The sequence below is a fragment of the Lutjanus erythropterus genome, chromosome 4 (assembly GCF_056507025.1).
Source record: "Lutjanus erythropterus isolate fLutEry1 chromosome 4, fLutEry1.hap2, whole genome shotgun sequence".
NCBI lineage: Eukaryota > Metazoa > Chordata > Actinopteri > Lutjaniformes > Lutjanidae > Lutjanus > Lutjanus erythropterus.
In genome coordinates, this window is record NC_139320.1 from 36,507,622 (window position 1) to 36,532,740 (window position 25,119).

The 25,119-nt window shown below is 39.3% G+C and overlaps 2 protein-coding genes and 1 pseudogene across 2 annotated transcripts; all 3 read right to left on the reverse strand.

Annotated features, from left to right (window-relative positions):
* Positions 1-1,256: 1,256 nt before the first annotated feature.
* Positions 1,257-6,335, reverse strand: LOC146328859 (extracellular calcium-sensing receptor-like). The gene is made up of 8 exons (XM_084716530.1): positions 6,037-6,335; positions 5,240-5,534; positions 4,858-5,147; positions 4,383-4,678; positions 3,457-3,656; positions 3,108-3,329; positions 2,235-2,358; positions 1,257-2,155 (listed from the first exon to the last, which is right to left on the reverse strand). Exons 1-8 carry the CDS (start codon positions 6,333-6,335, stop codon positions 1,257-1,259), a joined length of 2,625 nt encoding a protein of 874 aa, XP_084572656.1.
* Positions 6,336-7,990: 1,655 nt separating this feature from the next.
* Positions 7,991-14,347, reverse strand: LOC146328860 (extracellular calcium-sensing receptor-like; annotated as a pseudogene).
* A 5,508-nt stretch (positions 14,348-19,855) lies between these two features.
* On the reverse strand, positions 19,856-24,723 carry LOC146328861 (extracellular calcium-sensing receptor-like). The gene is made up of 8 exons (XM_084716697.1): positions 24,413-24,723; positions 23,920-24,214; positions 23,531-23,820; positions 22,963-23,258; positions 21,927-22,132; positions 21,569-21,790; positions 20,840-20,963; positions 19,856-20,760 (listed from the first exon to the last, which is right to left on the reverse strand). The coding sequence occupies exons 1-8, from the start codon at positions 24,721-24,723 to the stop codon at positions 19,856-19,858; spliced, it is 2,649 nt and encodes an 882-aa protein (XP_084572823.1).
* Between the last annotated feature and the right edge of the window lie 396 nt (positions 24,724-25,119).

A 25,119-nucleotide genomic window follows, 5' to 3' on the forward strand; every position in this document is an offset into this window, starting at 1 on the left:
TCTAAATGAATCACAAAATTCCAAACTTCATTGAGGCCAAGTTTATTACTTTCAGTATATTTTTGTGCTGTGTGAGCTGCCTTTGCCCATGCTTATGTCAACTCCCCATGCAAAAATGCAAATGCAATGTCCAATTCGTCGGACTTTAATGTATAAGATACAAATGCATCAGTTCAGATGGCCTGTTTCGGTAAAAAGATAAAAAACAAAACAAGCGCTCCCTCCTCCCTCCCCAGTGTCTCCTCTTCATTTCATCAAAACAGACCAGGCAGAAAACAGTGACAGAAGTGACATTGTACTACATCACACCACCCAACTTTCATTATGCACAAGTGTAGAAAAAGTTCATTTATGCAAAACGTGTCAGACAGCAGAGTACAGAGACACGAGTCTGACTCACAGAGACGTCATGTCACTGTGAGAGCAGGTAACACAGAGCATCACTGTTCCTCCACACTGATCAAAACCACAGCACTATTCATATGAAACAGAGCAGCAGATCACCTTACTGCAAAAATACTAATATTTTAAACAGTTTTAAAGTTTGTTCACAGATTAGGCTGCAGTATCTCATTTACACGAGACTCATAATAAAATCTTAACATCACTGTAATGTCTCCTTCTCTCTGTCTCTGCTGTTACTATATTTACTAAAACTATCACGAATTCTTTTTGCAACTAATAGCACTCTACAAATGTAGCATTAATTGAATTAATATGTAAAGATCCACTCATTTTATTAAATTGTATTGCATCATATTGTATCGTATTATGACAGAGCTGAATCGTATCGAATCTAATCGTTGGACATTTAAAACATTTTTATTTACATTTTATTTGTCTTTTATATGATGTGCTGATGCAATGCATTAATGGTAATATAGCCATCTTCTTTTCATTACACAATATGTAATATGCTGTAGTTTTGCTCCCTCGTTTCGCATGGCACTTGTATTCTCACCATTTGAAATGTTTTTCAGTCATGCAAAAACATTCTTCAAATAGTTGATGAAAAATGTTGATACAGAACTTGGTATCATGCATTTGTTATTAATTTTAACTTTATTTAGTACATGATCGAAAATGATTTGCAAAATAACAGATCTTAACATGTTAAAAAATATGAAAATACAGTGAAATTAAGAAAATGTTAAATGGAAAAATGAATAATCTTACATTTTAATATAAATTTTTAGAGCACAGACTATACTGTATGTTTCCATCTTATCTATTTACAAATTTAAGATGCCTTAGTATTAATTTTTGTTCATTAAATGTTTCTTGGTGTTCTTCTCTGGCTTAAATAATATGATAAAACACTTTGGAGCAAATATACACAGTATTAGTCCAAAACTGGAGGCCAGGATGGCAAATATCTCCACAGCCACAGTAAATTTCCCAGGAGAGCTGACATATGCTGGGATAAAGGTGATCCAGACTGCACAGAATATCAGCATGCTGAAGGTGATAAACTTGGCTTCATTAAAATTATCAGGTAGTTTCCGGGCGAGGACAGCTAACACAAAACAAAAGACAGCCAGTAGACCAATGTACCCAAGTACAGCCCAGAAACCAACAGCTGAGCCTAATGCACACTCCAGGATGATTCTCTCCTTGTATATGGTGAAGTTTTTCATTGGAAAAGGTGGACTAATAACCAACCAAAGAGTACATATTAAAACTTGAATAAATGTGAAAGACACTACAGTCATTCTTTGCTGTGGAGGACCAAACCATTTCATGACATTATTCCCAGGAAGTGTAGCTTTGAAGGCCATTAAAACTACTATTGTTTTTCCAAGAACACAAGAGATGCAGAGGACAAAGGTGATCCCAAACGCTGTGTGGCGCAGCTTGCAGGACCACTCAGAGGGTGCTCCAATGAAAGTTAATGAACATAAGAAACACAGAGTCAGAGAGAAGAGCAGCAGGAAGCTCAGCTCAGAGTTGTTGGCTCTGACAATAGGAGATGTCTTGTGATGAAAGAACACAGCCGCTGTTATAATGGCAAGACAGGCACCACCAACTGAGAATGCAGCCAGGATGATTCCCAGGACCTCGTCAAAGGAAAGAAACTCTACGGGTTTGGGGAAACAAGTGTCTCTCTCTGCATTAGGCCAAAACTCCATGGGACAAGGGAAACAATCAGGGGAATCTGAAAAAAATAAATTTAAAAGGGATTTTAGCAGTAATATATTTGATGTTGTAGATATGCATTACAAACCAAATATTACCTGTGGCATTGCTTATTTCTCCCTCAGGACATGGTATACAGTCATAACAGCAGATGGGTTTTCCTTTCTGCAGCACTTTGCGAGTTCCTGGAGGACAGCTGTCACTGCACACTGACACAGGCACCTGGCACATAAATACAGACAAATTCACATATTTTCAGGTGTGCTACACAGCTCTATCAATTATAGGTTCATATTTTTTCAGTCTCTCTTAAAACAATGGTCACATAGCAATACACATACTGAAAATGTTCCTTGTAATGACTCCTTGTTATAATGGTCGTGAAGAGATCCCTTGCCAAAGGTACTTCAATGTAACTGCTGGTGGACAAATCAACGGTTTCCATTTTGTGTAAAAATGTGTTTGTTATGGTTTTGGGTTTTAGCGTTGGGCTGCAGCTGGCATCACTTCCTGTGCCTCAGTAGTCCTCATTTCCTGTTCTGCAGCATCCTTCTGTTTCCCTGGCCCCACTCGCCTACATGCTAGTCTCCCAGTTGCTGGCCTCCTGCCCTGCACTCCAGTTATCATCCCCGAGGCCTGCACTATTGTTTTCAGCCTCCAGTCTATTGTTTGTGAGCCTTTTTGTACCTGGACTCTTCAACTGCCTTTAGTTATTTTGTGTTGCCCTACCTGCTCAGTTACGACCTCCAGTAAGTTATTAAAAATACCTTGTGTTCATTCAGCATTACCATGTGTCCTGTCTGCATTTGGGTCCACATTTGCACTGAACTGTTATGCCATTCTAAAGTTCACCTGAAGCTAAAATGACTCTTCAGCATCAACCAAAAATGCTTCCAATGCAAACTTATTGTGTGTTTCAAGATGGCCAAATTTGAAATTTAAATATGTTAAATTACTTTTGGGCTCCTTACTTGTGTGCCACCCTCCACCCAGGTGAGGTTTCTGTTGATACGGAACTCCTGGCCTGCCGGCAGTGAGGCATCATAGTGTCCCACTGTCACCAACTCAATGCTGCCACTCTCACTTTTTTGCCAGTTAACCAGCTCATATGTGGCTGAAGGATCCCCATTGGCATCAAATGACACATCATAACCATTTTTGGAAAAATTTACTTTCTTCAGTTGAGTAAGAACCTGTGAGGATGAAATATGACAGTGACAGAGAGACAGGGAAAAAAGTTAAACAAAATTAATATTTCAGAAAAGATGCATTATAACAAAATAAGTGTATTGGGGCATCCACTTATTCATTGTGACTGACTTGTTGGGAACTGGTGAATTTGTCACATTGAGTTGTGGAATTTGTGTGCTGGCAGGCTGCGTTATGAATGGCATGTGCTATAGCATAAACAGCCTTGTAGACCATGTTGGTGATTCGGAGCTCAGATGTGTCAGTGTACTGGCTCTGTAGCGTCTGTATGTCTTCAGTTCCATCACACACACTCTTGTATTTGGTTGTACCTAAGAGCACACAGACAGAGACAGCGATACGATGATATTATTTTAATATGATATATATATATATATATAATATAATATAATATGATTTAATATGAATATTTATCCCACCAACCATGCCTTGAAGAAATTCCTCTATATTGTTATAATTTATTCATAAAACTAGCGTAATTTACATCACATTTCAAAGTAGTATATGTAGGATATGTTTTCATCTACTTTCTATCTAACTTGTAGCTGAAACACCAATCAGTCAATTATTCACAAAGCAAAAGTGTCCAGAACTTTTCCATTAATCATCATCCTTTCCTTTCCTGTTTTGATTTGTTTAAAATCACTAAGTATAATAGCATAATTAGACAAACATAAGCTGTTACTGATACATTTTAGGAAGTACATTTTTTCATTTGTTATATTTTGAATGTACAACACTGCAACTGTCAACTGTTGTTGTTTTTAAATGTGCTCTATAAATACATTTGGATTGGATTTGATTCATATTTATTTAGCTTCGTGGCCAGAGACTTAATATATCCTGTGTGCTTTTTTCAGGCCTTCAGTGTTCAGTGTTAATCTTAACTATGTTAAAATCTGGGATTTGATCTCCAAGTAGTTGCTGATTTTTTAGCACAGGCGGCTCCACTCAGACAGACAATGAACAAAACAACACAATCACAACGACTCAACAGTGAATGGCAACTATGTTAACAGTCAACACACTTTTCTCACTTTTTCTCAGCCTGCAGTTGAATGAATCCTCCCAGAACTCAGTGAGCACTGGAGAAGAAGCCACTTTACTGGAGGAGAGATCCAACAAGAATTCTCTCAGACCTGGGATAACAGACTGCTCAATCCCAAATCCAATGGCTCCAGCACAGAAACTGAAACTCAGCATGCCGCGGTTAGTTACCCAGGACTCACTGCCAATCCACTGACGAGGTGGAGGAGGTTCGTGTGACAGCTCCTTGAGCAAGATCCTCATGTCTCCAGAGGCAACAAATGCCACAACAACCTTAGCTGTCGACCTGGAGAGACACTACAGAGCATTATATTATGCAATATTATGAGAGAAATAAATATGATGAGAGAATAAAATATTACATTTGTTAATGTTAATGTTAATGTAACTTTAGATAACATTTTTTTCTAGTTGTGTATGCAGTGCCAGCGCAGGGAACAACAGCACAAGCAGTGACAGAAACACCTGCGGATAACTTCAGCTACTCTTTGGATCCGGTTATGTGGGTGGGTCCGATGGAAAGATTCAGAGTATTCCACACAAATCCCCATCCTCTGTGCTGCATTCAGGAAAGATGCCATGCCATTATTGCCATAGTCCGAATCTGACCGGATTGCACCAATCCAAGTCCAGCCAAAGTGTTTTACCAGCTTGGCCAGCGCATCAGCCTGGAACTGGTCACTGGGAATTGTTCTGAAGAAACTCGGGTACTGCTGCTTATCGGATAGACATGCACAAGTGGCAAAGTAGCTCACCTAAAGGAAAACAACAAGGTAATTTGATACAGACAAACAAATCAGCACTGGCCTATGTTTAACACATTTTGCCAGAAATTCAAAGTAATTACTTGAGGAATGTTAAAGGACCCGATGATGCGCGACATGCTGATGGATGGCGTGGAACCAGACTCACCGACGATAGCCATTACCACACCAGACTGCGAGCAGTTGTCTCCAGTGTAAAACACCGGGTCCAGGCCATTTGAAAGCTGCAATGTCACATGCATTGCCACAGGCACTGAGGCGCATGAGTCATGGATCTGATAACCAAGTTTGATTCCTGGCAACAGCTCTGTGCTGTTGTTGATCTCCTCGACGGCAAAAACCATTGCACGTGAAAAGCGCAGTTCACGGGACTCAATCCTGCACACAGACATACCAATGTCACTGATGAATTTTACATTAACATAATAAAGGAAAATTGCAATTCTGACTGCACACTGCATTTGCGAACCAAATATACATCAGAGTACCTACCAAAATTCAAAACACAGGATTAGAAATCAATTCACAGGAATTTTAAGCAAATGGAATAACAATAGTCAACCAAAGTCTTAATCTGAATCTGGTATTAATACACCACGATATATTTTAAGACACCAAAATGCCTCTTTTTCATGTCTTCACACTCTGTCTTTATGAATAAAAGACGATATTTATGAATATAATACCTGCACTTAACATGGCACAATACTCATTTGGCATCTGATATCAAGAAAACAAAAAACAAAAACAAGAAATGTTGTTTTTAATTTTTTCAATATCACACAAACAGTTTGCAGTATGATTCTGAGCACATCATACAAATCAAAACAGTCCACACAGTCAAACATTCACTTATACCCCATTTTTCCCTCTTACTAACCTCCCTCTGCAACTTAATGGCGCAGGTTTGGTGGTGTAGTTATGCTTCACTGTGTGCATGTAGGTATGAATGGAGAAAGCACCACCAATAATGTAGTCACCATCCATTGAGAATGCAGGTAGACGAGCAGTACCCTGAAGCTTACATTTCATGGATGAGGCCTCAGTGCCGACCCCACCAACAGTCCTATCCTCTGGAAGCACAGATTTTTGTTTCAAATCATCACCATTCAAGACAAAAGCTGAGTGCAGCTCACACAAACCCAGAGAGAGGCCAATAAAGAAAGCAGAGATTTCCATCCCTCATGTGTTTGCATGTGGGCATACTGTTGGTGTGTATTTTCACTGGTTTATATAGATTTTCAAAAACTTCCCTCCCTCTACTGTACGTCAGCTTATTAGTGGTGGGAGAGTATTCAGATTCTTTGCTTAAGACAAAGTACTAATATCTCACTGCAAAAAATCTAGTAAAAAATACCTAATGCAGTAAAATAGTCCCTGTGACTTTTATTATTACTAGATTAGTATTAATAATTAATTCACGTATTTTTAATGCATTTTACTGTTGTCGGTTGAGGTGGAGCTACTTTTGAACTATTTTGTATTGGGCAGCAACTGATTTCTTCATTTTGGATTAATTATTTATCATTTTTCTATTAATCAAATGATTATCTGATTTGTAAAAATTCTGAAACAGTGAGAATTGGACAGAATACTGAGACTGGGTTATTATCTCCAGTTCTTCAGTGTCCATCCTCCATTCATGGGCATCATGAGATAAATCTATCCTTCCATGAGGAAAAATTTCTCTCCACAGAGATCCAGGACCTGTTAAAGAAACAGGCAGTGTCTGTGTCGTATATATATATATATATATATATATGTATATATATATATATATATATCATGTATCAATGATATCATATATTGTATGTATCAAGTATATCAATACACCCCTCCGTTGCACAGCAGATTTGGTTTCTGTTCTGGAAAGCAAAAACGTTTTCACTATCATTGTGGTTCTCCCTGACTCTGCAAAATGATCCATCTGTTTGGGCACATATGCACAGTGCATGTGCAAATGCATACGGCTGGATGCGTTTTGTCCTCAACCCCATGTGGTGGACAGGGAGGCAAAATTACTGATCTCTCAAGCCCATATGCAGGTAGCAGAGACCTTCCCACTGTGGTCTGTCCACACCTGTTTAGTGTGGCAGTGTCTCGTTCAGGTGGGGCAAGCATTGAGGACATATGTATGGCAGCATAGTGGTCCATGCTTGTGATTTCTTCTTTTGGGCTCTTTTTCAGGGTCTGTGATGACAGGAGGTGACTTAGGCAAAATGCACATGCAGATTTTCAGTGGAATACCTGCATGTGTTTGGAGAGGGCTAACAGAGAACTCTGCCTACGCCAGTAAAAGTAGGGTTGCAATATTACTACCCTAATTACATTCCACTACTGCAGCTTATTCTACATGAGAGACAAGATGCAGTCCTTGCCTAGTCATTTCTGATGAACGCTTGTTCAACTTTAAAGTTATCATTGGAAGCACTAGATACGCTAATTTTTTTCACCCCATCTTTTATGCTTTTAGCTCATATTATAACTAAACCTAAAAATGTACATCTTTGAAAGACCAATGTGGATTTAGTGGCATCTAGTAGCAAACTTGCAGATGATAAGGTTGTCCATTCTGGCTACTGTGGATTTAAAGCTTTACTGTGATATATTTGAAACAATTTTATTTAAAAAGTCAAGACAGAACACACTTGCATTACAAATTTTAATTTTTGTCCAGTACATACCATTTATTGTGAAATAGAATGACATTAAAAGGACATTCAATAAAAAAAAAAAAAAAAACAGAGGTTAAAATAAACTGTACAAGGAAAGATTCAAATCTAGGTGAAGACTATTGAATGTGCACAGCATGAGCTGTATATTTTATATTTTTACTATTTACAAAACTTAGATGTTTTAGGATTGATTTTTGTTCATTAAATGTTTCTTGGTGTTCTTCTCTGGCTTAAAAAGTATGATGAAACACTTTGGAGCAAATATACACAGTATTAATCCAAAACTGGAGGCCAGAATGGCAAATATCTCCACAGCCACAGTGAATTTCCCAGGAGAGCTGACATATGCTGGGATAAAGGTGATCCAGACTGCACAGAATATCAGCATGCTGAAGGTGATAAACTTGGCTTCATTAAAATTATCAGGTAGTTTCCGGGCGAGGACAGCTAACAGAAAGCAAAAGACAGCCAGTAGACCAATGTACCCAAGTACAGCCCAGAAACCAATAGCTGAGCCTAATGCACACTCCAGTATGATTCTCTCCTTGTATATGGTGAGGTTTTTCATTGGAAAAGGGGGACTAAGAACCAACCAAATAGTACATATTAAAACTTGAATGAATGTGAAAGACACTACAGTCATTCTTTGCTGTGGAGGACCAAACCATTTCATGACATTACTACCTGGAAGTGTAGCTTTGAAGGCCATTAAGACGACTATTGTTTTTCCAAGAACACAGGAGATACAGAGGACAAAGGTGATCCCAAACGCTGTGTGGCGCAGCATGCAGGACCACTCAGAGGGTGCTCCAATGAAAGTTAATGAACATAAGAAACATAGAGTCAGAGAGAAGAGCAGCAGGAAGCTCAGCTCAGAGTTGTTGGCTCTGACAATTGGTGATGTCCTGTGCCGAAAGAATACAGCTGCTGTTATAATGGCAAGACAGGCACCACCAACTGAGAATGCAGCCAGGATGATTCCCAGGACCTCGTCAAAGGAAAGAAACTCTACAGGTTTGGGGAAACAAGTGTCTCTCTCTGCATTCGGCCAGAATTCCTTTGGGCAAGGGAAACAATCAGGAGAATCTGGATAGAAATTAATATAAAAGGGATTTTGAGACATATAGTTGATGCTGTCGATATGTTGTAGGAAAAAATAACATTACCTGTGACACTGCTTATCTCTCCTTCAGGACATGGTATACAATCATAACAGCAGATGGGTTTTCCTTTCTGCAGCACTTTGCGAGTTCCTGGTGGACAGCTGTCACTGCACACTGACACTGGCACCTGGCACATAGATACAAATAATAACCATGGTCACATGTAAATATGTGAATTGAAACTGTTTATCCCTGTAATGATTCTTCTTTTTTATACAGAAGAAATCCTTTCCTAAAGGCGTCGAAAAGGGAATGGTTCAACCAAAAATGAAAATACAATCATCCAGATTGAAGAATGGGTTTAGTTTTTGAGTCCACAAAAGACTACTGGAGTTTTACAAGATAACAGCCCAGCAGAATCTCTCAAACAATTTAAGTGAATGTTGACCAGTTTTCAAATGGGGAAAAACAAATATAAGCAGAAGACGATGAATGGATGGATGGATGGATGGATGGATGGATGATGGAAAAACAAACAAACAAAAAAAAAAAAGATAACACATAAAAATGGCTCAATACTGCCTGTCTGGTGTAATCCAAGTCTCCTAAAGCCCCAACATGCCGTTGACTTGCACGCACACCATTACACCACACACACCCAGTTCAGACAGTGTGGAATGTGGCTCCAAGCTAAGGATCTACAGTCAAGTTTCAGGCTTTCTAGTGAACTTCGTTTGCTGGGACCAGATAAGTAGTACTGAGGCATTTGGGTTTGATTTTTTTTTTTTGCTTGTTTGTTTGTTTATGTTGGAAAACTGGTCACCATTCACTTAAATTCTCTGAGAGATTCTGCATTGCTGTGCTCCAATGAAACTCCAGCTTTTCTCCAAATCTCCAAATTTTGTGGACCAAAAAACTAAACCTAAGTTTTAATCGGCATGTGTGACTGTGTTCTAAAGTTCAGCTGATCAAATTAGTAATAGTACAAATTTCTTTTGTCACTGCACTTAAGTTACTACACTGTAACTTTATATTGTCCCCCTTTCTTACATTGGAATTGTATTAGGGATGTATCTCCTAGCTGCCAGTATGGACTTGAGGAAATTTAATGTTAAATTGATGCTTTAGGGCTCCTTACTTGTGTGCCACCTTCCATCCAGGTGAGGTTCCTGTTGATACGGAACTCCTGGCCCACCGGCAGTGAGGCATCGTAGTGCCCTACTGTCACCAACTCAATGCTGCCACTCTCACTCTTTTGCCAGTTAACCAGCTCATATTTTGCCACAGGATCCCCATTGGCATCAAATGACACATCATAACCATTTTGGGAGAAATTCACTTTCTTCAGCTGAGTAAGAATCTATAAGGATGAAATAAAGTAAGACAGTTAGCAAGAGAAAGGAAAAAAATGTAAAAGGGTACTCATTAGACTGCAGATCCCCACCAGGCAATAGATGGATAAGCACCTACTCCAATGCCAGTACAACTGTCAGATGCAACCAGCAGAGGTTTGCAACATTAACATGACCCCCGTTGCTGAAACAAGGTATCAGACTGAAGCAGTTGTTGATTACTTGCTTAGGAAGAGTGAGGAAGCAGCTGTCAGTGGTTGTATGAAACAGAGCAGTCAAAGGAATCAAAAGTCAAATGACTGCCTTGCAGTTGTATGCCTCCACTAACCAGTCAACTTTTAGTTTACATCCATGTCTGCCTAGACACATATTATGTATGTAGTTGACCTTTTACTTTGAGGAAATTTAATCAAAGGTATTAAGTGTATTTTGACAAAGTAGATGTCATCACTACACATGTATGATTCAAGTGAATAATGTCCAGTGAGAAACACGCTTTAAGATAATTATGACATATGATGTCACAGTAAAGCTGACCTTTGACCTTTTTCAAATAAAATGTCACCATATCATCATTTTATCATATTAGATATTTGTGTGTAATTTTGTCTTAATTAGCATATGAATTCCTGAATCATGCCCAAAAGTGTGTCTAGTAAAGTCACTGTGACCTTGTAAGCTGACCATCAAAGGCTAACCAGTTCATCACAAGTTTGAAGGAATTCCCTATTCTGTTCATAAGAATGGGATGACCTCAAAACAGAAAGACACTGTCAATAGAAACATGAGGCCATAAAACTCATAAAAATGGTTTTTCAAGGTTCTTCAAAGATTCTGAATCAAAGCGGTCCCTCGGTCCCTGATCAGTCAAGTAGGATTCAACATTAGTTGTGGACAAGCTGTTGGTCAAGTGATCATGCACACACACACACTCACTCATGCATGCACGCACGCACACATATTCCCTCCAGTCTTATGCCTGGCAGGAATAATAAAACGCACTTGTCAGAAATGGTACATTATACCAGAAAATTACTTGTAGGTTGCCACTTTTTCATTCAAACTGACCTGTTTGGAGTTTATCCTGGTGATTTTGTCACACAGAGTTGTAGAATTAGTGTCCTGACACACTGCATTATGAATGGCATGTGCTATTGCATAAACAGCCTTGTACACCATGTTGGTGATTCTGAGCTGGGATGTGTCGGTGTACGGGTTTTGGAGCGTCTGCATGTCCTCAGTTCCATCACAGACTCTCTTGTACATGGCTGCACCTAAAAAGACAGAGAGAGGAAGGTGCTTAACTTAACTTGGACAAGGATCCTTTATTATTATTTATTCTGTGTTCATTGCTCTTTTTTTTCTTTCTTTTTGTTTTATTTGAACTGCCAAACCTGCCTTGCAAAATCTCATACATCTGTATTGTTCTACTTTATTTATAAATCACCCACACTTTACATTATATTTCAAAGTATATGACAATCTTCAATCTTTTTTTTTTAAAGCTGGTGTTTTACTTTAGGTGGTGGTGGCTTTTTTTTCCTTTAATCACCATCCGACTTAACCTGTTTTAAAGGTGGGGTAAACGGTTCAAGGTAAACGTGATTGATTGTTGAGCCTCCTTCCCAGATTGTCAAATACTGATGCTTAGGGCTGATGGTTTGGACCGAGCCACTCAACAAAACAGTGAGACTCAGTGATCAACTAACTTCCTATCAAATTGTTTATGCTCCCTTAAATGTGTTTAAGAAATATATATACCTGGTCTGAAATCCATGTCAATATGAGAAAATTTTAATAATACCTATATGCATACCTACTGATACAATAAACTCTGGTAAGAACATTTTTTTTTAATTTTAATTTAACTTGACAGCCTGGAGACTGTCTATATACTGTAGAGGCCTCTAGAGTTTTGTGTATCGTGAAACCACTGCAGAAAAGTACTTTCAAAATCTTGTCAAATACAGCATTCTGTAAATAAACTCACTTGATGAGAGGTCAAATTTAGGCATCCTTAAAGTTGACTTCTCATCAAGTGAGTTTATTTACAGAATGCACATTAAATCTGCCTCATGTCTTTGTTCAGTATCAGTAGATTATCCCTCATCTGAAATCTAGGATTTGGGTTTAAAGCAGCTGCTTGCTTTTTAAAAACTTGGCAGCTCCACTCATGCACAAAAACACCACAACAACACAACCAGAAGATGTAACCATGAATATCAATTATGTTAAAAATCAGCAGAACTTTCTCACTTTTCCCCAGCCTGCAGTTGAATGCACCCTCCCAGAACTCAGTGAGCAAAGGAGAGGCAGCCACTTTAGTGGGAGAGAGATCCAGCATGAATTCTCTCAGACCTGGGATAACAGATTGCTCAATGCCAAATCCGATGGCTCCAGCACAGAAGCTGAACCTCAGCATGTCTGGGTTGGTTACCCAGGACTCACTGCCAATCCACTGGCGAGGTGGAGAAGGCTCACGCGACAGCTCCTCCAACAGGAACTTCAGATCGCCAGAGGCTGCAAATGCCACAACAACTACAGCTGTTGACCTGGAAACGCATAGTGACTTATATTATACCAGTACAAACGTAGAGATAGTCAGTGCAAGGAAACATAAGAGATATTTTAATTAACAATAACAGTAATACATTTTAGAGAAAAAATGGTAAAAAAAAAAACATTTTCAATTTGTCACTAAGATGATACCTGCGGATAACATCAGCTACTCTCTGGATCCTGCTGCGTGGGTGGGTCCGATAGAAAGATTCAGAGTATTCCACACAGATTCCCTCCTTCTGTGCTGCCTCCAGGAAAGATGCCATGCCATTATTGCCATATTCTGAATCAGATCGGACAGCACCTATCCAAGTCCAGCCAAAGTGTTTTACCAGCTTGGCCAGCGCATCAGCCTGGAACCGGTCACTAGGGATTGTTCTGAAGAAACTCGGGTACTGCTGCTTATCAGACAGACATGCACAAGTGGCAAAGTGACTCACCTAAAGGAAAGCAGTGGTGTAAGTCTTTACAGAACAGACAAAAAACAGCACTGGCCTGTATTAAACACATATTTTGGCAGAAATTCAAAATATTTACTTGAGGAATACTAAAGGACCCAATGATGCGTGACATGCTGATTGATGGCGTGGACCCAGACTCACCGATTACAGCCATCACCATCCCAGACTGTGAGCAATTGTCTGTGGTGTTAAACACCAGGTCCAGGCCATTTGAAAGCTGAAATGCCACATGCACTGCCACAGGCACTGCAGCACATGAGTCATGGATCTGATAACCGAGCTTGATACCTGGCAGCAACTCTGTGCTGTTGTTAATTTCATCAATGGCGAAGACCATTGCACGTGAGAGGCGCAGCTCACGGAGATCAATCCTAAACATAAACACATGTAACCGTTCAAATTTACACATGATGAGAGCAGTTCACAATTTTAACAGGAAACACAATAAAATAGAACTACAAATTCTGGGCAATAACTGATGGCTAAACAAAACACAGGATTAGATATCAGTTTTTAGATAATGAATACAAAAGAAATGTTTTTCACATATTAAATGTACTTGTGAATTTAATAACTCCAATTTAAATGGCAGTATACTAATCTGGCATATAATATGAAATAAATAAAATTAAAAATGATTTCTAAAAAGTTTTCATGACCACACAAAAGCTTTGCAACAGGATTGTAAACATCATACAAATCAAAACAATTCATTTTCCACATAGTATAACACCTTCCACCACATCTTCCTCTTACTAACCTGCCTGTGCAGCTTAGTGGTTCAGGCTTGGTGGTGTAGTTATGCTTCAGTGTGTGCACATAGCGGTGTATAGAGAAAACACCCCCAATAACGTAGTCGCCATCCATTGAGAATGCAGGTAGGCGAGTGGTACCCTGGAGCTTACATTTCACAGATGAGGCTTCAGTGCTGACCCCGAGCCCAGCCCTTTGTTTCAGATCTCCAGAAACACTCAAGGCAAGAGATACATTTAGCTCACACAAACACAGGATCAGGCCAATAAAGAGTGCTGAAAGCTCCATCCCTCATCTGTCTGTATTATGGGCATACTGTGTTTTCACTAGTTTATATGGACTTTCAAAAACAGCTTCCCTCCTCCTACTGTACGTCAGCTTCCAGTACCTCAGAGAAAGGATGGCCTTACCAAGCCCTTTACTGTACAAGCTATCTAAATCCCTTCTAATGCACACCATGGGTTGGCATGACCCTCACCCATTTTATTTAATCATTAAATATTGCAAGTATTTATTAAATATCTTGTTTTTGATCACTACAAATCATTGTTTTCATTGTTTTTTTCTTTCTTACTCAATGAACAGAAAAAAATATATATTGTCTTACCTTATGTATGTATGTAACATTAATTTTACATACACTGGGTCAGAAATAATCATATGCAAGGTATGTAAAAAAAACAAACAAACATTTCTTTCTCTCCAGATAAACATTTTAAATGAAGTTATCTGAGGCTGAAGTGGTTGTGGTTTAATGCAGTGACCGGTGATTGAAATGCTATTTTATAACATTATAATTTGAGCAAAATATTTGTCCCTTCACTTCTCAATTCGACTCCCTTCAGGCCCTTACCTTGTTGGGACCCGTGTCCTGAGTGAATCGACTTTTGCCAATTTTTAGGGCGATATTTGTCATTTTATTTCGCTAATGTAACAGCCTGCAGAGCGACAGCCTCTGCTCTGCACCACGCTCTCATCCAGCGGTGCAGTAACACTCACTCAGCCTGCAGAGTCAGACTCTGTACACTGTTTTCACACGCTGGATAAAGGATTTATTTTGATCAAACCAGAGCTGGTGATTGTTGGAAGAGTGGACAGACTAACAAAGATGGTTTGGGTCAGTTTTACATGTTTTTCTGTTGAGTTTGAAACAAGTGTGTTTTCTGAGGAGTTAATGAGCCAATTAGTTCTGTACAATAGAGAAACTTGAATTCAGAAGGTGTATGGTTGTATTCCCGAATTTAAAATTGAAAATAACATGTCAGAACATGTAATTTCCACACACTTTGTGAGTTTATTTTGTCTATTGGACATCATGAACATATGCAGAATGCGTAACATCATGAATTCACCTCTTGTGCAGCGAGAGGCTTAAGAGGACGGGAGATGGGGGGGCAAAGATATCGCCAGTCACAGAAGAATGGGCTGACGATGGTCGTTTGAAATTTTTAATATATCGCCCAACTGTAGTTTGTAGCCATACTGTTTTTCCAAGGATGGCCGAAGAAGAGGAGCACTTGTTTTTGTTAACTCGATGTCTGTAATCCACTTGACAACAAGGCAATGGCGCTGACAACCAGGACTTAGGGCCCGTGAGCCGTGCCCAAGCGAGCCATTAGTCGAGCGAGTGCCTGCGGAGAGCAGCCTGGGCAGGTGCTGTGGAAAGCCTAGTGACACGAGGTTAATGCCTTTTAATCACTATCCAAGCGCCCTCTTGAAGCAACCACTCTTCCCATTGTTAAGCCTTTCTTTTACATTTCTTTGGACACCAAGGACATATACATATGATGTTAATCTTATAACCCTACTAATGTTCTATATTTGGTGATTGAGAACAATGGAGCGGAATGCAAGTTCCTGAAAGAAATGTGTACATTTAGAAATAAACCTCTTAAAATTTGTTAATCCAAGAAATAATCATAAATTACATTGAAATTGTTTCTTCAGTTACCTACCTACCTATCTGAGTTAACTATTTTTAACTGAAGTTCTACTTTGTCTTTTAAAGAGGAAGCATAAAAGTCAGCTGAAGAAATACAGTGAACTGACTACAGCAGCCTGCAAGAGAAAGTCTGAGGCTGGGATGTCTTCCATGAAACTCAAACAGATGAAGCTTGAAGAAACAAAGCAAGTCTCTCAGACGAGTGACTCAACTTTATAGTTCATGGTCTCCAGCCCTACTCTCTTGTTGAGCAGCCAGCATTTCAGAGCCTTGTTCAAGATCTACAGCCAAACTGCACCGTCATGTCTCGGACCACTGTGTGGTGCAAGCTTGATAAAGTCACATTGGCAATGAAGGAGCAGGTGAAGGAAGCAATGAGGAAGATTTCATACATAGCCACAACAACTGATTGCTGGACTGCAAGGAGGAGGAGTTTTATTGGTGTTACAGCACATTGGCTGGATTCAAGCAGCTTTGAGAGGCATTCTGTTGGTCTTGCATGCAGGCAGTTGAAGGACACTCACACATTTGACGTCTTGGCAAGTGCAATGAATAACATACCCTCAGAATATGAAATCCGTGAGAAGATAGTCAGAACCATGACCAACAATGACCACAATGTTACTGCTGAGGAGGTAACTGATCAAGATCCAACACAAGATGATGAGGATCAGGGTGAGGAGGTGGAAATCATTGATGTTGACACCATTATGACTGAAGATGATGGTCTCCAGTACCAACTTCCAAAGCATCATCGGTGTGGTTGTCAATTGATGAATCTGGTTTCTACAGTGGATGCCAATAATGCAAACAAGGTAGAGGCCTACAAGAAATTGTCATGGTCTGCCTTCTCCAACTGTCAGGCTCTCTGGAATGACTACTACTGCTGCAGAGGTGGTTGAAGAAGACTGCAAACTTCAGCTGGTCCAACCTAATGCAACAAGATGGAACTCCTTTTACTTGGCTGTGGAGCGGATCCTGAGAATCCTCAAAGAACAAGGAGATGGGGCTGTGAGAGCTGTGTGTGCTGCACCTGATGTTCCAATGTAATTAGTGAATGTTTGTGTGTTTTATTACATACACTAATACTTAATACCATTACCCTATGCGGAACCTATAGAAATAATTCCAAGTGAATCTTGGAATTTGTCAGAAGTCTTGTAGAAAAGAAAAGTAATGGTTAGATTTATTAAATGGTAAAAGGTCTTCTATAGCACCTTTATCCAAATCACTTTACAATGTGTGTTACATTCACCCAAACATTTTTTGTTTTTGTGTGTGTTAGGTACAGTCCAGCTGACATCGCCTTTTTGGGTGATGCCCTGCAAGATGGGTTGAAGAAATGGTTTGGGGAAATGATGTCTGACCCAGAGCTGGTTGCTGCAGCCGTTCTTCATCCGAAATTCAAAAAATCCTGGACCGCTGATGAAGATGTCCTCAAACTAGGTAAGAAAACATCTATCATTAAATGTTGCTTGGTCATGTTCTCATTCCCACTTTTTTAAACTAAAGTTAAATCGATCAAGCAAAACTTTATTTATACCCAAAAGACCTGAGGGATCTAGCTGGTTCATTCCGTAAAAGCAAATTTGACAAATAACTGAGTGCAAGGCCATTAAGAGTTTTATACACTTATAGGCAGCCAATGCAATGATTTGAAAATTGGTAAATATGTATAGCCTGATGATGAAAACCATTTGTGTGATTTCGGTCTCAGTTACATCAAGGAACATCTTCCTGACCATGATGAGCCTCTTCTGTGGCACACTCACTCGTTAAGCACTTCTGATGAAGAGGACTTCTCAAACATGAAGCATGTACACACCCAGGAAACAATGACCAAACAAATGGATGCGTACCGGCTGAGGTATGGATATTTTAACATCTTACCCAGCTGTATCCAGCCTGTCACTCAAGTTAAACACTGCGCTACCAGCCTCTGCTGCCTGTGAAAGGCTTTTCACTGCAGCTAGATTGATCTTCAGCCCAAGGAGGGGAAGAACTGATTCACACAACTTCGAAAACCAGCTTCTACTGAAGTTGAATAAGGACTTCTTCAAGTTTGAGTAGGTAGAGAAATGCACTACATTCACCTTTGGAAAACTGAGTGGACGTTACTACAGTGGGAAAAAAAAAAAAAAAAAATTCTGTAGTTCCTTGTTCAAAGACTTTGCTTGGATTATTTATTTTGGATTAATTTTTTTATTTTTTATTTTATTGAGTTTGTCTTGCTGAAAGAGGCAGGAGCCAGGTATTAAGCTAGATTAATCCATGCAGAGCATTCGTTGTGTTGTAAACTCCTATGTTGAAGTATGGCAGTACATTCAATTATCAGTGTTACTGTTTCCTGTCCTGTGTTAAGTTATGGCTGTCAACACATACTCACACACATGCACGCTTGCACACATACACACACACACACACATACACACACACACACACACACACACACACACACACACACACACACACACACACACACACAGCTGTATATGAACACTGAGGCTGAGGAAAGAGACTAAATGTGCATCGTCTTTTAGGGATTTCCATCACTTTACACAGATGGGGAAAAATCCAGGGCAAATATTGTGTGTGGTTTACAGATTTTATTAAGGCATGTGTTATGTTCCCATGTAGCCAAGTGGTTCAACAGAATGATGGGTTCTTGAAAGCAGAGTTGTAATTTGTTTGTGGTAACAGACTATACAGGAAACCTTGCAACTCCCCCATAGTGAATGTGTGGGGAGAAAAAAAAAGGCCCTGCTGTTTTTTGGGGTGGGGATGTTTAAATAAAAAAATTAGAATGACAATAGCTGTCCTTGTTGTTTTTTTATTGTATTTCTATATTGACATTTTCATAGGTGTTTCTATAGGCTTTGTGTAGCAGAGTGGTTCTACAAGCAAGTCAGTGCATCATTAGGTGGTTTCAGAGAGTTACAAGGTTCTGTAAAAACACTGAGCAAACAATGCAGTATTGTTATAAATGTACTGATATTACAAAATGTACTTTGTACTTTTGAATACTTAAGTATTTTTAAAAGCAAGTACTCTAGTACTTAAACTTGAGTAAAATTTTGACTAAGCAACTTTCACTTGTAGTTGGGTAATATTTGACCAGGAGTATCTATACTTTGACTCAAGTACTGGAGTTGAGTACTTTGTCCACCACTGGAGGTGACCCTCTCATTCTCTGGGGAGAACTTCAACACAGTGGCTTTCTTATGAGCAGGAAGATCATGCCATGTGTTTAAAAACAATACCATACTAAAATTTCATAGTATCCAAAGTACCAGCGCTGTAAACAAAAGCATAAGGGCTCATTTAAGACCTCAGTTTAGTTGAGTCTTTACTGTTTGCACAAAACCAGACAGTGTTCAGTAACTTTCTGGAAGAAAACTTACAGCACTTTTTGTGCTTTGGACTTATTTTTTCTTTTTGCTGTATCAAAAGAAGTATTGTTGTTGTTGTTTTTTTTTTATATATAATTGTATAGTATCCCAGTCTAAACTTGTAGTATCATGAACTAAAGCAGATTTTTAATGGCCTGCTCATGTGATTTATTCCAATGTTAAATGAATGATTTGTTTCACTTTGTTTGAAATAATCTAAGTCAAACCAGAACTCCGTACCATACAATTCAGTTGAGTGTAGACTTTATTTAGCAGATGAGAAAATATTGCCAAATAGAGAAGTAAAATATTGACAAAACATTCAAAATATACAATGAAATCAAAAGAATAAAGGAAACATGACCATGTAAACATTTGAATAAGCTGGGTGAAGACTAGTTGAATGTACACAGCATAAGCTCTACTGCGAGATGCAATCTTTACTATTTCCAAACTTCAAACATTTTAAGATTGATTTTTGTTCATTAAATGTTTCTTGGTGTTCTTCTCTGGTCTAAACAATATGATGAAACACTTTGGAGCAAATATACACAGTATTAGTCCAAAACTGGAGGCCAGAATGGCAAATATCTCCACAGCCACAGTGAATTTCCCAGGAGAGCTGACATATGCTGGGATAAAGGTGATCCAGACTGCACAGAATATCAGCATGCTGAAGGTGATAAACTTGGCTTCATTAAAATTATCAGGTAGTTTCCGGGCGAGGACAGCTAACACTAAGCAAAAGACAGCCAGTAGACCAATGTACCCAAGTACAGCCCAGAACCCAACAGCTGAGCCTAATGCACACTCCAGGATGATTCTCTTCTTATATATAGATACGTTTTTCATTGGAAAAGGGGGACTAAGAACCAACCAAATCGTACATATTAAGACTTGAACAAATGTGAAAGACACTACAGTCATTCTTTGCTGTGGAGGCCCAAACCATTTCATGACTTTACTACCAGGAAGTGTAGCTTTGAAGGCCATTAAGACTACTATTGTTTTTCCAAGAACACAAGAGATGCAGAGGACAAAGGTGATCCCAAACGCTGTGTGGCGCAGCATGCAGGACCAGTCAGAGGGTGCTCCAATGAAAGTTAATGAACATAAGAAACACAGAGTCAGAGAGAAGAGCAGCAGGAAGCTCAGCTCAGAGTTGTTGGCTCTGACAATAGGAGATGTCTTGTGATGAAAGAACACAGCCGCTGTTATAATGGCAAGACAGGCACCACCAACTGAGAATGCAGCCAGGATGATTCCCAGGACCTCGTCAAAGGAAAGAAACTCTACAGGTTTGGGGAAACAAGTGTCTCTCTCTGCATTTGGCCAAAACTCCATGGGACAAGGGAAACAATCAGGGGAATCTGAAAAAAATAAATTTAAAAGGGATTTTAGCAGTAATATATTTGATGTTGTAGATATGCATGATAAACAAAAAATTACCCGTAACATTGCTAATCTCTCCCTCAGGACATGGTATACAATCATAACAGCAGATGGGTTTTCCTTTCTGCAGCACTTTACGAGTTCCTGGAGGACAACTGTCACTGCACACTGACACAGGCACCTGGCACATAGATACAAGCAAAATTACACATTTCTATGTGCAATATGCAGCACTCAGAATTAAAGGATAGTTTCACATTTTTTCAAGTCCTTCTTCATATAATAATCACATGCAAATATGTGTATTGAAATTCTTATTGGCCCAATGTGACCATTCCTTTTGTTCATATTTGCCACAAAGTAATTCCTTCCTAAAGCTATTTCAACATAGATGATGTGAGGCAAAAGCCATGGCACTCGTTTGGGGTCAATGCATTGTGAAGCTCAAATGAAGCTAAAATGAGGCTTCAGCACTCTGACAAATAAAATGATGATCTTTCAATATTGCAATCTTTTTTTTTTTGTACATCTTCTTTTTTGTTTGTTACTGGGTATGTCATGCAAGAAATGCTCTAACTTAAGCTGATAGCCCACTGATCTGTGTGTCTCAGACTGCTGAAATGTCTTGACTTTTTATATTTGAATGTTGTGTGGTATTTTCTAAACAAAATTAAAACTGTGGATTTTGTTTGTCTTTTAGATCAGAACTGTGTCAGGTATCAATCTCCTCTCAGCCAGTATGGATTGGGGGAAAGTTAATATATGACAATGCTGCTTTTGAGTTACCTGTGTGCCACCCTCCACCCAGGTGAGGTTCCTGTTGATACGGAACTCCTGGCCCACCGGCAGTGAGGCATCGTAGTGCCCTACTGTCACCAACTCAATGCTGCCACTCTCACTCTTTTGCCAGTTAACCAGCTCATATTTTGCCACAGGATCGCCATTATCATCAAAAGACACATCATAACCATTTTGGGTAAAATTTACTTTCTTTAGCTGATTAAGAACCTGTGATTATGGAATAAAGTAAGACGGGGGGGAGAGAAAGGGGGAACCACATAAGAAAAAGTATTTAATTTCATAAAAGTTAAGTTGATGAAAATAAGATGTTTACTGATGTGTTTATTTATTTGATTTGACAGACCTGTTTGGACTCTATCTTGGTGAATTTGTCACACTGAGTTGTAGAATTAGTGTTCTGACACACTGCATTATGAATGGCATGTGCTATTGCATAAACAGCCTTGTACACCATGTTAGTGACTCGGAGCTGAGATGTGTCTGTGTACGGGCTCTGGAGCATCTGTATGTCTTCAGTTCCATCACACACGCTCTTGTCTATGTCCTCACCTAAAAACACAGAGACAGAGGATGGTTATTTTAGCTTTAGCAGTGATATCACATAAGTATTCTTTCTTATGAGCTTATTTTTTTTTTGTTTTCTATTTATTTTATTTCAACCACTAAAAATTATTTGAAGAAACTCATACCAGTATTTTACTTATAGGTAATACTTTAAAATATTTTTCTAAGTCATGAACAAAACATTTATTTTTACATTACATTTTAAACTGCTTTTATAGACATGCCTGTATCTTTTTTTTACAGCTACCGTTTCAGTCTGTGCCCAGTACTTTTTAATTTTTCTTTTTTTTTTTTTAAGTCACATTAACAAGGATCACTCATCAGATAATCATACTCATGTTTGACAAAAAAAGTCAACAACCTTTCATTAAATTATCAACTGCTTAGGCTGTTTTATGCATCTATAACATATAAATCTGATAACTGTCCATATAAAAGCCTTATTAGGCCTACATACATACTTGCATATACAGTAAACTCTATGTATACTTTCAGTTATTAAAGTTATTGTTGAGATTTTTATTTAACTAAGTGTCCCAGAGACTGTCTATATACTGTGTGATTGTGTTTAGGACTTCAGTTTGGGATTGGAAAATCACTGCAGGGTAAAACACGAGACAGCAGAGAGCCTGCTTCCGCCTGTGTTCAGTATCAATAGATTTCCCTCTCAGTAGAAATCTGGGATTTGATCTCCAAGTAGTTGCTGATTTTTTTTTAACACAGGAGGCTCCACTCAGACAGATAATGAACAAAACAAATCACAACGACTCAACAGTGAATAGCAACTATGTTAAAAGTCAGAACAACTTTCTCACTTTTTCCCAGCCTGCAGTTGAATGCATCCTCCCAGAACTCAGTGAGCAAAGGAGAGGCAGCCACTACAGTGGGAGAGAGATCCAGCAAGAATTCTCTCAGACCTGGAATAACAGATTTCGGAATGGCAAATCCGATGGCTCCAGCAAGGGAGCTGAACCTCAGCAAATCTTGCTTGGTTACCCAGGCCTCACTGCCAATCCACTGGCGAGGTGGAGAAGGCTCAATTGACAGTTCCTCCAGCAGGATCCTCAGTTCTGTAGAGGTTGTAAATGCCACAACAACCATAGCTGTTGACCTGAAGAGAAATTATGAGTGCATTAGATTGTAAGTATCAAGGTAGTTAACAGGAAGAAATAAAAGACAAAATGTATTTCTTGGGATTGGTGAATGTTAAATATTTGTTTCAGAAATTATATTTCATAACAATGTCAACAGTAAATATGAGATGAATAAATATGATTAAAATAATGAAACAACGTGCCATCTTATATTTGACTTATTGTGTTATAGTGTGAAGAAGGTCAGTGTCAGCACAAGGAACAAAAGCACAATCATTGATGTAGAAACCTGCGAATAACTTCAGCTACTCTCTGGATCCTGCTGCGTGGGTGGTTCAAATGGAAAGATTCTGAGTATTCCACACAGATCCCCTCTTTCTGCGCTGCTTCCAAGAAAGACACCATGCCGTTATTCCCATAGTCCGAATCTGACCGAAGAGCACCTATCCATGTCCAGCCAAAGTGTTTTACCAGCTTGGCCAGTGCATCAGCCTGGAAATGGTCACTGGGAATTGTTCTGAAGAAACTTGGGTACTGCTGCTTATCGGACAGGCATGCACAAGTGGCAAAGTGGCTCACCTGAAGGATATCAGCACTGTAAATATTTTCTGGGACAGACAAAAAATCCTTACAGGCCTGTATTAAACACATAGTTTGCCAGCAATTCAAAATATTTACTTGAGGAATATTAAAGGCCCCGATGATACGCGACATACTGATGGATGGCGTGGACCCAGACTCACCAACAACAGCCATCACCATACCAGACTGGGAGCAGTTTTTGATGGTGTAAAACACAGGGTCCAGGCCGTTTGAAAGTTGAAATGCCACATGCACTGTGACAGGTACTGAGGTGCATGAGTCATGGATCTGATATCCGAGCTTGATTCCTGGCAGCAACTCTGTGCTGTTGTTAATCTCCTCGATGGCAAAGACCATTGCACGTGAGAAGCGTAGTTCACGGGAGTCCATACTGTACACAAACACTTATGTCAGTCTAATAATTTACAAATGATAAGAACAATTCATAATTTTAACAGAAACAAACAATAGAGGGGAACTTCAAATCACATATAGTTTTCTATACCACACAACTTTGTAACCTGATTGTAAGCACTTCAAACAAATCAAACCTTTTTTTTTTCATCCAACACTTCTCCCACTCACTAACCTCCCTCTGCAGTTTACTGGCTCAGGCATAGTGGTGTAGTTATGCTTCACTGTCTGTTTGTAGTGGTGTATGGAAAAAACACCCCCAATAACATAATCACCATCCTTTGAGAACGCAGGTAGAAGAGCGGGAGCCTGAAGCATACATTTCACAGATGAGGCCTCAGTGCTGACCCCAACGCCAATCCTATCTTTTGTAGACTCAGCCCTTTGTTTCAAATCATCCACAAAACCATTTAAGGGAAGAGCTGAATTCAGCTCACAGAAATCCAGAAAGAGGATAAGGCTAACAAAGAGAGCTGAGATCTCCATCCGTCAAGTGTCAGTGTGTGGATCGGCTGCATATGTGTTTTCATTTTCTTAAATAGACTATCAGACAACAGCTTCCCTCCTTCTCCTGTACGTCAACTTACCGGGGGGGAGGAGTATTCAGATCCTTTAGTAATTGAAAGTACTAATGCCACACTTTAAAAATACTGAATTGAAATATTTTCTAAGTGCGTATATGGGGATACAACCAGAACCAGAGTGTAGCTTGGTCAAGTCTGGCATGGACTGAAGTACAGTATGAAGCAAGGACTGGTAGCTGGAGACGTGCCAGTTCATCTCCTGGGAACTGCCGAGATGCCTTTCAGCAAGGCATTGAAACTCGGGGCACCTGAGTATATCTATGTACATGTATATGTGCAGCCCCATTGCTCTGACATC

Coding starts and splice junctions, on each gene's coding strand:
- LOC146328859 (XM_084716530.1), bottom strand. CDS start 6,335: ATGGAAATCTCTGCTTTCTTTATTGGCCTCTCTCTGGGTTTGTGTGAG. Junction 5,148..5,239: donor GGTCCTTTAACATTCCTCAA/GTAATTACTTTG, acceptor GTTTTCCTTTAG/GTGAGCTACTTTGCCACTTG. Junction 4,679..4,857: donor GTAGCTGAAGTTATCCGCAG/GTGTTTCTGTCA, acceptor GTGTCTCTCCAG/GTCGACAGCTAAGGTTGTTG.
- LOC146328861 (XM_084716697.1), bottom strand. CDS start 24,723: ATGGAGATCTCAGCTCTCTTTGTTAGCCTTATCCTCTTTCTGGATTTC. Junction 21,791..21,926: donor CCAAGATAGAGTCCAAACAG/GTCTGTCAAATC, acceptor CCATAATCACAG/GTTCTTAATCAGCTAAAGAA. Junction 20,761..20,839: donor AGAGATTAGCAATGTTACGG/GTAATTTTTTGT, acceptor TATTTTTTTCAG/ATTCCCCTGATTGTTTCCCT.